Source organism: Dinoponera quadriceps, unplaced genomic scaffold (genome assembly GCF_001313825.1).
Source record: "Dinoponera quadriceps isolate SergipeBrazil2010 unplaced genomic scaffold, ASM131382v1 scaffold1441, whole genome shotgun sequence".
In the NCBI taxonomy this organism is placed as follows: Eukaryota; Metazoa; Arthropoda; class Insecta; order Hymenoptera; family Formicidae; genus Dinoponera; species Dinoponera quadriceps.
The window spans coordinates 126393-140881 of NW_014555884.1; the positions used below are offsets into that span (position 1 = coordinate 126393).

The 14489-nt window shown below is 45.5% G+C and overlaps 1 protein-coding gene and 1 non-coding gene across 2 annotated transcripts in view; one reads left to right on the top strand and one right to left on the bottom strand.

Annotated features, from left to right (window-relative positions):
* The window catches only part of LOC106745658 (serine/arginine repetitive matrix protein 2), a 99926-nt gene that overhangs the window by 57447 nt on the left and 27990 nt on the right, over positions 1-14489 (top strand). Inside the window, exon 3 of the mRNA XM_014621465.1 lies at positions 14110-14213. Coding sequence (XP_014476951.1) covers positions 14110-14213 — 104 coding nt within the window. The remainder of the gene's footprint in view (positions 1-14109; positions 14214-14489) is intronic.
* Positions 2001-2073, bottom strand: Trnar-ccu. The gene has a single exon. It is a non-coding gene; the product is annotated as a tRNA-Arg (tRNA).

Genomic DNA, 14489 nt, shown 5'->3' on the forward strand with positions numbered 1-14489 from the left:
GAGCTCGGAAGCAACCCCGATTGCTCCCTTTACATACCGCGAGAGAGCGTCGCTTCTGCGGATATCATCCGGGAGAGTTAGAACGGACCGTGCCCATTCAACGACACAAATTACTCGTAAAGTGTGTACATTAAGCGGACTACAGTCACCGACTTCCCGTACATTTGAACCCTAATAGCAGCCGTTGAACTACCGACGAAAAAAGGACCAAGGAGTGACGCAGAGGAAGCTGAGTGGGCGCATCTCTCCCGACATTTTCCGCAAATCGTAATTCCCGAATTTTCCCGTAAATCGCTAAGTATATTCTTCAACGTGAAATTGATTTCACAGTTATCATTTGTGTATTGTAATAATTACGAAGGTAAGGATGTATTGCATTTTTGAGTTTAACGTGAGGAAAGAAAAACTGATACTCGATACACTGAGAGAAAAAAAAAAACATTTAAAAAATACCATAAAAAATATATTTCGTAGACGCTAATAACATGTTTACTCAAATCTAAATTCTTCTATTTAACCGTTTGAGTGCCACGCGTCTCTGCTGTTTCCCCGTCCAAACGTGCCAAGGAGCGCTTTTTCGCTTGTCTTATTCCCCATTCAGAAATGCCAAACGACGCGATAGCGCTTGTCTTATTCTCCGATGATTGCATCCAAATGTTAGATTGCAATTAAAATTCGTTCTTTTATCAGTTGTCTCATTATTTCATTTTTACCTAAAACGGAATGGTAGCCCGTAAAGTCGCGCATCGACAGAAGCCGAGCGTGTGCCGGTTATCGGCTTCGCAGCCTAGAACGCTGGTACTTTTCGAGCGAAACAGAAGAAGCGTAAAATCGCTCCTTGGCACTCAAACGGTTAAGTAGAGAGTAAGCGATTACTTTCGTGAAAAGCTGCAGATTTAAGAAAATGCATATTTTCTCATTTGGAGAAAACTGTTTTCTCATAGCAAACATACTGATACAAATAAATATGATATTAGTATCTAACGAATAATATTATTTATGGAGAATCTGTTAAAAAATACACAAACTTTTTAGATTTTTCCCCTCAATGTACATACGATAAGTATCAAAGCATCGAGATACGATTTCAATGAATAAATTATTTCATTAAAGAGGCAATTTTCCGTATGAAGAAGTTAATTACGAAATAATGGAATCTTCAAGAGTCGGAGCTGGTGTTACTCGAACGCGACTTCGAACGACAACACGGAACAGTTGTACTTTCCGGCGCGTTGAAGTACAACTTGTTTGGTATTTATATATGGGCTCTTTCTCTTTCTTCCTCTTGTGGGCTCTCTTCCCCAACACCGTATTTCTGGATACCCGGCGATCGTACGATTTACATAAGGAGGGGGACGCGTGTTTCACGTGCGCCGCTGTTGTTTCTATAGGCGCCTCCACCCGAAAGAGTTATGCCGGCTTGGTGGCCATTTAGCGGCACAAATTACTCGAGCAAAGAGACCACGAACAGCGATTTATCACCGAACGGGCCGCCGCGGTGTACCGCATACCGTTTCTCTGCACCTTTGTGTGTCATTTTGCTCTCGCCGCGCTTTCGCCTCGTGTCCCGGCCCTTTCTTTCATACGATCGTCCCTTCGGGACGGGACGTGCTTCTACCGGCGAAATTAAATTTTCGACGAGCTAACCGTATATAATATAGGCGGTACGTAATAACGTTGATGCGAACATGAACGGGACTCCTCGCGCGAAATAAAACGGAATTGTGGAAGAATCTTTTACGATCGAGCTTTCAAAAAACACAAGCTCTTACTAATTACGGATTTACGTCCAGTGTGTTTTACATTCCGGATGTTTCACGATAATTTCGCGATGTTGAGCATCGCTTCGTCGAAAAAAAAAAGCGGATTGCTCGCAAACGTTCGTAACGAAGTTCGGTAAAACCGTGCTAAATATTTTTTACGGCTGCAATGATGCGAAATCGCCAGAAATATCGGGGAATTTGGAGTTTACAGAAAAGTATGATAAAAAATAGTTCTTGTACCCCTGGTGGGACTCGAACCCACAATCCCCGGTTTAGGAGACCGATGCCTTATCCATTAGGCCACAGGGGCGCTTGCATGCAAGCGCCCATGACAGCGTATTTCATTGCTATGATATTCGTCTCAGCAATCGCACGACTCACTATGATGACATAGGAAAAAATTTTGTGTTGCAAACAGTCCACTGAAATTGTGTGTTATCTTAATACGGGGAATGTGTTAAAAAATGCACAAATATTAAAAATTCAAGTGTTAAAGTAAGGCAAAATTTCAGGGGATCATTTCCAACGCAAAATCTCTTTACTGTGTGTACAGTAAATTACTCAAAGTTCTGTTTTCTGCCTGCAGTTATGCAATATCGATGATACTGGAAATAACGACACGTCGGAATGAACGACCGTTTGACATGAAAAAATCGAGATCGCACTTAGTATTATCTAGTCCCACCGTCTCCGTGCTTTTTAATTGGAAATCAGGCAAAATGAAATTTTCGCGCACGCCACAATGTGTCAAGCTAGCGTCGCTCCAACTATTATATACTCGGCCTGTCTTCCTGAATTGTCAATGAATGAAGGCGTTATCCGATTTCCGGGTTTGAAAGTGTACTCGAGTTACAAGCATTTCTCAAATTACGCCGGCATCGCGCTATCGCTGACAGCGATTAACACGCGAGCAGCCGGACATGGCTTGAAGCTTTCGAGGCGATCAGGTTCGTCACAGTCTAGTGGCCGAGTCCAGTGAACTGTCCATTGAACTTATAACGCGATGCCGGCAGAAAATTTCAACTTCGTACGCGCAGAGGGCAGGAAAACAAAAGCTCGGCTCGCTCGGCAAAGCAAACGGTCGCATTTAGTTGTCGGATGCCCGACGACAGTCCCGGCGCGCGTAAGTACGCGCTCTATAAATAACCGAGACTTCTCTCGCGCATCCCGATTAAAGAATATTAAAAGAACGCGACGCTGACCCTAAAAACGCGCGATGTAAACCAGGTCAACGATTATGGGAAAAAGTGGAGGAGTCGCGGACGGGCGCGGTTGGAAGATACGCGCGGCGCAGCGCGGCCGCTCGATCGGCCGTGTCTCCGTGTCAGCCCTCGGGATTAAATGGCGATGCGTAAGTAAGAAGAACGGTTTATTGTGGCAGAGTGCACAACAACGCGCGCGAACGGGACTTCTATTTCGGTCACGCCACGAGGCCGAGACGCCGGCAACGACGGCGAAACGTTCGGGTCTCTGCTCCTCCCGTGACATAACCCTCGGGTTAGTGGCCTCTCTTCTTGACACCCGTAACTCTTCCTCTCCAAACGTACCGGCCGCGAGCGGGTGCACCCGCTATTTCTTTCGGTTTTCTTTGACACGTGCGACAAGCGAGAGCCTCGATGATGTAAGCCTCATCGTGCCTTATAATTGAAACTCTCGAAAAAAGCACATTTAAGCAGCTCTAAAGAACCTCAAGACCTTTCAAAACCGACATACTTGTGACACACACACAACCAGGAAATTATCTAAAAATGATATGAAAGCACTGAAATTACATTATTTTATACATTTATTATATATCCTTTCATGTTATCTTGAATCGTATATATTTTTTACTACTGTGGAAAGAAATCGCTGGCTCGCTCTTTCCGGCCGTCTTAAACAAACAAGGAAGAAAAACAGGAGAAAATCAGCTACCGGTAGCTTCGACTGTATTCGGTGAGATGATATTTCACAACAAGGTTCAGGTATGTCGGTTGAAAGAACAATAAACTCAGGTATGTCGATTGAGAAAACAGTAGGCTCAGGTATGTTGGTTCACAGAACAACATAACCCTAAACTTTTTTGCGTAGTTCCGTGACAGAGAGAACAGATTGGCACAAGATCCAAAGTGACTTGAAAAGTTCGAAAGCTTGCGCTACAAAATAGCGTTGTCTAATAAATAACTCACCGTTCATTTGTTACACGTAAAAGGCTGATAATCATATAATCTCGATCTAGAGAACGGTGCGTCATACATGGTACTATCTGCAGAAGAATGGGCTTTCGAACAAACATTTTTTCCAAAGTCGAGGTCTTTCTCTCGAGCAAAAGGCAGAGTGTTTTAATCGGGCGACGTCATTTGGCCCTCTATTTTCTGAGACCACACCGTTACTCAGATCCGACAAATTAATCTCCCGAAAAAACGGGCCTACGGGGCTATTTTCTACCGAGGGGGTGGTAGGAGAGTAAACATTTATGATAGGATCTAATTTATTCAATCGCTCGCCGGCGCGGCTCACTTACGTTACTCCCGGCTGATGTATGCATAGTGCGCGGACTAGCATTTTAATGCGCCCGCGTTGCCGGATGCCGTGAGATTTACAATTGTTTGATGCATATTCCGTCAATAAACACCGGCGGCGTACAACGTAAACGAGACGATACGTTAAGCATGCGGACGCTCTCGCGGTGCTTTACACCTGCTCTCTCGCTTCCTCTTCATTCGCGCACATTGTACACTCCGTATATTTTCCCTGGCGATTCCCACTGGGTCAGTATTCTTCCGCTGTGTGTTAGCGGAGTGCTTTAACTCTCTCTCCACAACTCGCCGGAGCATCTCGCCGAGACGGATCTTTATTCGTCGTATGCGTACAACGCGCGGCGAAACGAAAATAAAGCGAGCGGCGCAACGAAAGAGGATATACGAATATTCATCGGATAATTACTGTCTCTCTTCGGTAAACGAACTCGTTTCCTCGCAGGGCCCTATCTCGCGTCAGAAGCGTGTTAAATGGAAATTTATCCGCGCGATAATAACGAGTACAAGTTACCACTCCATTCGCCTGTGAGAAAACGCCTGAAATATCGCTATTTTTTTCAACCGTCTCTCCCCTGCTCCTTCGTGTTCCCCTCGCCGTGCGTAAATAATTCATCCTATCTGGCGTGTAATTACATCTTAATCGCAATGTGGTCTCGCTAACTCGGCGCCCTTCATTCAGTCGGTGATTTAACACGACAGGATGATTAACACATCTACCTACTGTGCTTTCAGTTATTTGTCCTCGTTAAAGTTTCTATTTCCCACTTAATTTCGGCCGGAGATCCACACGCTAATTTGCCACGGGATACATCACACCAGCCTTTCGATCCGACCGCGGCGGCGCGCGCGCGCGTTTGGGATTTAATCAGATGGGCGTAAATTTTACCCGACTCCGTGATAAATCTCACCGTTCTTTCTTTCATCGATTCCAATCTCGCTGCAGAGAAAGGCAGCGTGACCACCGCCGAAATACGACATAGTGTGCTGTAACACGGGGCGTTATCCCGTCCTCTGTTTCTCCCGTTCTTTGTGAATAATCTACGCGGCCGACTCGATAATTCTGGGACTTTAACGCGTGAAATTGAGAAATTGAGCGCGGATTGCGTAAATACCGGGTGGGGTGGGCTGATTCGTTTCATGTCGAGGCGCCTTCGCGATTTCCGGGATCTACGATTTCCTACGAATTGTGTTTAGAAACGCGTGTAGAAGTGCGGCTCATCGCCGGAGGAAGCTGTCAGTAATTCTGGCAAGAAAACGCACGCTTCCTCTTTCTCAGTATTGCCATCCAGTCGGCAGAACAAAATAAAAGAAAATAGTGATAGCTTCTTGGCAAAAAAAAGACGACCTCGCACAGAATAGTGGCGAAAAGTGACATTTTTGGCAAATTATAAGAGCAGTTAGAAGAATAGTAGCTGCTTTCTGCTCGGAAACTTACCAGCGGTCGTCTGCGACCACTAGGCGTTTCTATGACATCCACTAGACCTTTTGCATCATCCGGCAACAATTTGCACGGTGCGCAATTTTATTGATGTGCCAATGTGCAACGTGCCATTATCATTCCGGGTCGCTCGAGTTCGAGGATATAACCGCGGCGACGCGTGCCGCGCATCACGTAGATAGGCGAATATTACACGATGATACGACATGCAGATTCGACCTTGTCGGGCGACAGTCAGCGGTTCTTAGAACGTATCAACGAACGGCTATTTGATTCGCCAGACTGATTCGGATTCTCGAAATACCACGCCTGCACGGTGACGTCGCGTGCGATGCGCCGTGCGAATCGGCACGTATTCACCGTTGCGCGTACATATTGAGTAATAAAAGTGACTCTCGGAATTAACGAAATTATCTCGCTTCTATCGTATCGTATCTATCGTTCTTTCGTATCTTACGTATTTAACGCGACATTTACGTCGAAATTCGGTGAACTGGGAACAGTGCTTTTCAAAGCAATGCCCAAGTCCAATCGTTTTCTAATTGCGCTAATAATTAGGTTATTATACATATTTATATACATAGCGTAAGTTTCAACGAATTCTTATAAAACTCATTTTACGTCTACAATTACCTTAAACGCAAGCGATTGTCGTGAGAAAAGAATTCGTTTAAAACGAAATAAGTCGCGAGTCACATAATGTGTTTTCTGTCTTAAAATGCCTCAGCTTCCGGTTTCACATAATCAAAACAACTTTTCATAATTCTTTACGACAATGGGAATTTAGATTAGAGACGTGGGCAGCCGGTTGGCTGGTTGTTGATTGTAACGAGCGAATAATTTCACTTGGCGAATACAATATGCGTCGAGAAACCGTGTAATGGAATTTACCATAGAGATACGGGATTACATTACGCCATTTATAAGCCAGTTAAAAATCTTTAATTAACAGAAAGAGAACTCCACACGCGGTCTAATTGGACAAATGAGGGGTATACACGAGCTTGATATAAGATAATCGGGGTAATACGTACGTACGTACGTACATTCGGTACGTCGCGCTTTTGAAAATTGAAAGCTCGCCGATAAGACGCCCGCTTACGGTCAAAACGAGAAGGAAAAGATGCGAAAACGTAAATATGCTCCGGCGAAAAAGCGATAAAACGCAATTAAAGGATCAATTTACGATTTTCATAAATCCCGCGGACGATAAAAAGTTGCAAAAGCTATTAAACAACAATGAATATCTATACGATAATTGAACCGCGTGCAGAAATTCGCCGTAACTCGGCTTTTTGCGCGCGCGTTCCCATAAACGACCGAGATCTCTCGATAATCGACGTATAATAAAAAGCAAATCTCGTTACATCTTGAAGAGATTTCGACGAAGGCCTCGAGTTGCAGCGTGCACGAACAAAAAGACTCTACAAGAGGAAATGCTCGTTAAAATGTCCAAGGCGAGCAAGAAGGCGACGACAGGCGGTCGAGTATCGATCAAATCCTCATACATCGATACCGTTACCGGCGCACGTTCGCTCTCTCGCTTTCTGGCGGGACGCGGTATCGGCAATTTGCAGACGCGCGTAGTGTCTCGCCGACGTCGTATGCCCCTGCTTCATTAGTAATTACCGACGCTTCTGGTATACCCATAATCCCCCCGATGAATATTGCATGAGAGAAATTTCGTGCACTTTTTGTTACGTGGCCGGTCGGTCGGTCGGTCGAGCGTCGTACGAGAGATCGATAATCAGTCTTCGTCCGCCGTTTATCAGCGGCGCGCAATTAACGCGACTTGTCGCGCCGATTTCCGCCGGATTACGCGACGGTGCAGCCGGTCAATCGACGTAAGAAATAAACGGTACGCAAACGAACGGACAATCGCGCGGTGGTATATTCCAGAAATTTCAATGACCGAGAGTTCCGCGATGTTATTCGCTCCGTTTGAATATCTCAAATTTTACACCAGGGTATGATTGATAGTAATTTATATAAACTATAATCTATGATGATTTATATAAATTTTCAGAATAATTATAATCATTTGTACAATTTATAACGATTCATATATATTTGATTATATATAACTATATGATATTTATAATTATAATAATTTATATAATGCACAGAAGCCATAATTTTTTATTAGATATGAATTTCATATTTAAAAGGACCATGAATGGAATCTGAGATTTGAGATATTCCGGAGAGAAGACGTTTGTCTCTCGACGAGAAAAATGTAGCATCCGAAAGGAGTACGACACAATTGTCAATTGCTAGATATACGCGGTTGAAATTGCGCGTGAAGTAGCGCAGACACCCAATTAACGTGTTGACGTTCGTTAAGGGAGAGCTCGTTAACCGCGTTACGAGCTACATCTGTAAATCTGAGTATATCCATTATCACTACACGCGCTTTGTGTCGACGACTTATCGCGTAGGACGCGTGATCGATCATCGCATTCTAAAGCGCCGTCGAAAAAAAATCGGTGTACTCATTAGCAAGTGGAAGCAATAATTCTCGAGATATTAGATTACGTCAAGCTACAATGACGTCTGACAACGCAGCGAACTTTTCGGCAACATTTCACTTTCTCGTCTCGCAACGTCCGTAGAACTTCGCGACGCCTCGATCCGCAGCGCGAGTGGAATACTATATTTTTGGCACCGCTCGTAACTTAACATCACCGAGAAGAAGCAATTGAGCCGGAATATCTGATATGAGAACATGCGCGCGTGGCTACCTCTAACTTGTTTCTTGAATTAAATTTATGTGCCAATAATTTAGCCGGCATCGTTCGCGCCGGTCGAAAACGTAAACCACACCGGGTCCCTAATATCGCGCTTATGTCCGCATTGAAATTCTAATATTAGCAATAAAATGCGCTCGCACGCGCGGATGAGTCGATGTGAAATTACACCTCGACCGGAGAAAAAAAAAGTGCGAATTCTGCGGCGTATGCGTTGTGCTACACTCGGGAGAAAAATGCATTCGCGGGAACCACGCTTCGGAAGACACATCGGCGCGCGACAGATGAAACGTAAAAAGAGACGGCTCGAACACAGCTGTAATTTTTTCTTTCGTATATAATTCCTCTTGGTGTGTGAAAAAAGGCAAATAATTTTTCCCGGGAAAATATGAGATACAATGTTTCCCCACTCCGCGAAGTTACGTGGAAACGTTTCGTAACAAAGTAAGAAATGAGATCTCCCAGCAAATATCTTAAAACGAAAAATCAAAATGACACACTACTGCCACACCGCCCCGGGCACGGAAAAAAAGTTGAAATATTTACGAAGGAGTATTGGAGTAATTTTACTTGGACCAGGTAAATATTATTTGGACGTTATCACTCTCTTCTTTTTCAGTGCGATATTTCAAATAATATTCTCGAGCCGTGGTTAAACGTCGCGAGCAGTCGGGTCTCCCGAGTATTGAACGTTGCGAATTGTTACTATACCGCGTCTATACGAATAGTCAATGAATTCTAACGATTGCTTCAACTCGGTTAATTCCCGCTGAACGTCCCACAGACGCTCCTGTGCGCGGCAATGGCACTTCCTGCAATACACTTCCCGGAAGCGGTACTGTGCACGGGTTTGTGGATTCTTCTTTCGCGGCGGTTCGTATAAATTATACGCCTAGATAAGACCACCGGTATCGGTTCGTCCGTGTATGAGGCTTATTGTCGAATCGCGAGCGCTCGATCGCCGCTCATATCGCAATGACGTCGTAAAACTCGTTCGCGTTGCCCCGCTCACGTCGTTAATCACCGCCCGTAATGTTAAGCGCAAAGCGCAGAGGGGGGGGGACCGGGTTCGTAAAAATGAAAAGTATAAATCCGTGTAATGTGCGATCGGTAATTGATGCTCGGATGCGCGATTCGCGTTGCCGGTCGAAATGACTCCTACGGTCTTCATTGTCGCTTTGCTCTTCTACAGTTGCGGCATATATTAACATATCTTTTAGTCCCTCGCCTGTCTGAATAACAAGTCACGTTCGTGTCGCGCAAACGAGCTTTATTTAGCATAAAGGCTCTGCCCATTTTTTTTTTTTTTCAAGAAACTAGACTATGCGATAGTGTGAATCTCAATGGTTTCATGCAATCGTCGGCCAAATAACCCATCACCTAAAATCTTGCTTTCTGACTCACCGATTGTCAGCAGCTCAGGATCGGCCACGTTCTGCTGCTGTTCTGGGACAAAAAAATATAACATCGTCGATTAGATATAAGAGCTAACGGTTTAACGAGAAAAGTGGGTATGAAGGTGTTAATTTTTTGCGATCGTTGTGAAGGATTTCTCCTTGGACAATTACGTGGCAATTTTCAATCGCAAAAAGTTGAACGCAAGATTATCGGAAAATTGGGGTAAACCTACCTTCAAGCCGACCCTGCTCGGTACGAACCGGATCCTCCGTCACGGCATTCACCGAAACTGCACCTCTTGGTAATCACATCCACTGTGTGGTCACAAGTTCCACCATATCTGAAACAAAAAGCAAGTTCCTAGTTAATAATGTCGTCAACATATCAAGAATATCGTCAACGTCGTTAAGACGTTAACGTATCAAGAATACATAAATTCAGGATAATGTATTTTACTTCGAAACCAGAAAATGAAAAATAGTCATTACTCTCAAGACTCGAGGATGCCTTTATCTAGAAGTGAATAACGGCCGATTGTTTACTTCGATCTTTGTGAAAAAGATGCGCGATTCACGCGTTTCTCCCGACCTTGTAAAATCCTGCATAAATCTTAACTTGATTGCAGCGAGCTTGAAACTTCGACAACGAGAGCGAAATTCTTATAATTATTGAGCTTAGTGTATTCTAATTTGACGAAGCCTTGTCTTTCAAGTAGAGAATCCTGCTTTCCTTTTATACCCTTCATTGAAAACTGCTGAACCAATGGTAATATCACTGTTACCACTTCACACGTATCTATTACAACGAGTACTAGGATAGGAAATGTTAGTGTTAAAACGTTTTTAATTACGTTTCAATTGCGATACGACTTAACGCTTAATCATACCGAGTCGGTTTCCAAGTGCGAGATTAAATATAATTATTTATCGACCGTAATTAAGAGGTGCACGCAACGATCGCGGAAATAAGCCTCTCAACCGTCGATTTTTCCGTGTTGCGTACTCGGACGAAGACGCACAGAAGTTACTGTATTTACATGTAGCTTCTGTGCGCTACCTTGTTATTAATCTCGCTACCTCGCACCGTGCGCGCTCCTTTTCATTATTTTTCGCGTAATCCCGCGTACACACATCGCATGTTACTGCCACCACAAATCCCTTTAATAATCCTTTTGACTGCTAAAGTGAAGCCATAACGCGTTGCGGCGCGGCACGCGATCTCGCTCACCAGTTGTCGCACCGCGCATATCAACGCCGTTAATTGCCAAGTCAAACTGCCGAAAACGCTGCTAAAAAACCGCGCACACAAACTGGTCGTCTCATCGCGCGATGCTCGCTGTTCGCGATACCCGGTGATTATTGCTCATTAACCGTTCAGTTACTAGCGAACGTTAATCAGCAAATGCCATGGCGACTCGCGTCTTTATTACTTCGCAACGCTACCTTCCCAGAAAACCACCCTGTGTCCGTTCTCTCAGCTTCATTGAACCCTTTATTTAATGCACCCATTAGTGCCGTATTTTCAGTGGCGCATCGAGTACGGAAAAAAATTACTCACCGGCATAGTGAATTTCTCAGTTATCGCGCGGACGGCGAAAAGATTTGTTACACGGGAATAATAATTTTTCCGTCGCAGCAAAACACGTTTAGTCGGCATAACCAAATTATTTCACCGTTCGCACATCCAGCAAATAACAATTGATACTTTTAATAACTTTCTTCCTGTTCGTATAACGCACCCTTAACACGTTCATTAACACCGACGTCGCGCTCGCACACGTCTTCACAAGCTGACGTCTAAATGATCGCGCGCGCGTGTGTATGCGTGCGCGCGTTTTTTTTTCATTTTTTTTTAAGGAATCGGCTGTCCCGTCCGTGAATAGTACACGCCTCGAGTGTCTCGACCGCGAATACCGATCGCATGCTCATAATAACAGAGTCATGCGAGCCTCCATCATCATCGATTTTCCGAGGTGGCGAACTGCTTGCGATCGACTGTGCGGAGCATCGCGTCGCGTCACGAGGAGGAGAGAGAGAGAAAGAGAGAGAGCTCTGATTAGTACGTGCCGCGCTGCACCGATAAACGACGCGCAGTCAAGATCGAACCCCGGCGCTGTTTCCGTTTCTTCGTCCTGACACGTTGGTTCTTTCTCCCCTCTCCCCCTCTCTCTCTCTCTCATTCTTGACGCACGCTGTATACTTCTGTTTGGACAGGTTACCACAGGACGTGCTGGCGACGGTGGTGGCACGCCGATCGCCCGGCAAAAAATCGCGAAGCATGCACGAGATATTTACACTTTCGTGCGCGAGATACCGGCCCCGCTAAACGATTCTAGCTAGCGCGAACGCGCTCTCGCCGATGCATCTACGCGATGCAGTGACGTGTTAAATCGCGATGACAGCGACACGTAGGCCGCGAATACTCTAAGGGACACCTGAGCCGGGGTGTCCAGGATCGTTCATTTAAAATTAACCCGCGTCAGTTTTTGCCGAGCCGAGTTAATGCCGCGCGATACCTAGGATTGGATCACCCCTTCCCCTCTTCTCTCTCTCTCTATCTCTCTCTCACTCACTTGCGATCGTGTTTTAAACCGGCGCGGACAGCTGAGCGAGTAGCGCAAAAGGAGGGGTCCCTGGAGCAAAAGCGCGGTAATTAATCTTTCCCGCATTAATATTTAATATGCGGGTAAAAGGAAGGAGTCATCACTTAGCGAGCATTCTTCCGATGTAACAGAAACACGCTTGGCACTCGGTGACGCGAACATCTATCAAACTGTCCGCTCGAACACGTCGAAATTCCTCGTGGTTTCCTCGCGACAGCGCTCTCTCTCTCTCTCTCTCTCTCTACTCTACTCTACTCTCGGTGCGCTTTCATTACGCGGCTTTTTGCATGTACATGACTCACGCCGATATGATCGTCTTATTATTTCGCGATATCGGCGAAGGGGGACTGGGAGAGTGAGCGAGCGATGAATTACCGCGTCGAGCACCCTGTATTTAGCAGTCGCGCGTCCAGGTGATGCGATCGCACCGATTTACCGCGATTTAGCGCGACGCTACCCTGTCACGCGCATCTTTATTGCGCGCCGCGGCCGAGCGGCAACTAATGAAGAAAATGATTACACGGGTGCACGAGCTAATATAGCCGGTCGGGACGCGCTACGACCTCGAATCCTGCGCTCTGTTGTACATATTAGTTCCCGAGGGAGGAGCACAAATGGAAAATCGACCGACTGTTCCCGATAACTCATTGCATTTACCGGGCCGCGCGCGCGCAATCGTGCGTACATTCCGCTATGCCGGACTGTCACGCACGTTATATCTCTTTGATACGCATCCTGCCGTATACAAGGTGTCCGACACATGGCGTGCCAACCCGTTTTTTACATACTTGTTCTTGCACGGGACTTTTTTGTTCACACTGACCTAAACTACAAGTATAAGACAGTTAGCACGCCTTACACCTTGTCTATCTACCTATAGCTTGGAGGAATTAAGATGATTATACTGTATGTAAGCGCGTCTGGCGCTCCGAGAGGGCCGAGACGAGCTCGCTATCGGCGTTGCTCCACTCCTCCCAGGAAAAGCGACTCCGGGACGATTAAAAGAATCGATCGTTATTTCCGATAAAGTCCTTTCACTTATCCGTCGCGTTTTTTTTAACGCATTACGCGAGAAATATCCGTTCACGGCGAGACCGAGCGACCGTCGACGGACGCAACGCGACGTCGCGCCAAATGGACGCTAAAAACAGGCTTTAGTGTAAACCGATTCGATCGACGGCGAGCCTTATCGATAGTATAAATGCCTATCCGCCAGTGGTGCATGCCACCGCAACGTCGCGTTGCAATTTCGCGCCGCAGCTTCATTCATCATAGCCAGCCCACAGAGTAGTACCTCCCGATGGACATTGACGCTCGAGATAAGTGCCATGAATTACGAGTCGGCTGAGAATACGTATCATCGCGCTCAAGATTGAATCATTAGGAGGGAGAGGATAGAGGAGGGGAGGGGAGAGGAGGGGGGGGAGCAAGAAGGAGCGCGATAAGCGAGCAAGGTCGGTCACAAATTAAAACATTCGAAGAACCTGTTCCTCCCTCGTCCGACACGAATTCGTTCGATTCCGCACATTCGTGGACGAAATACGTGTCATTAAACGATATTCACTGACTATGTTGCGGCGAATTAAACGAGAGGACGGGAACTTTTATAATAGATGCTAATTGACGGTTGTGTCCGTTTCAGCGATTTTTCAAAGGACATCGGTGTCGAAAGGCCAACTGAGGATTCAAGGCGTGGCGACCTGCCTTTACCTTTGCATGGATGTCTGCGGCCTGCTCTACGGTTCGGTAAGTGAAACTGCTGTTTCGAGCGCGCTGAAACTTGCGAGCAGACATTTTCGCGTTCCGTCAAAATAAAACATTATTACGATGTAAATGTGAATAATCCAAAACGTATAAGATAAAAATCCAATTTCATATTTGATCGTATCGAAGTAATAATAGATATACAGGGTGTCCCGAAATTAGAACGACAAATTCCGAGTACTTGTAAAGAGCACTAAAACAAATATTTTTTGTCAGCGAATCTATGCCCGCAATGTTTGCCATTTACTTCAATATAGA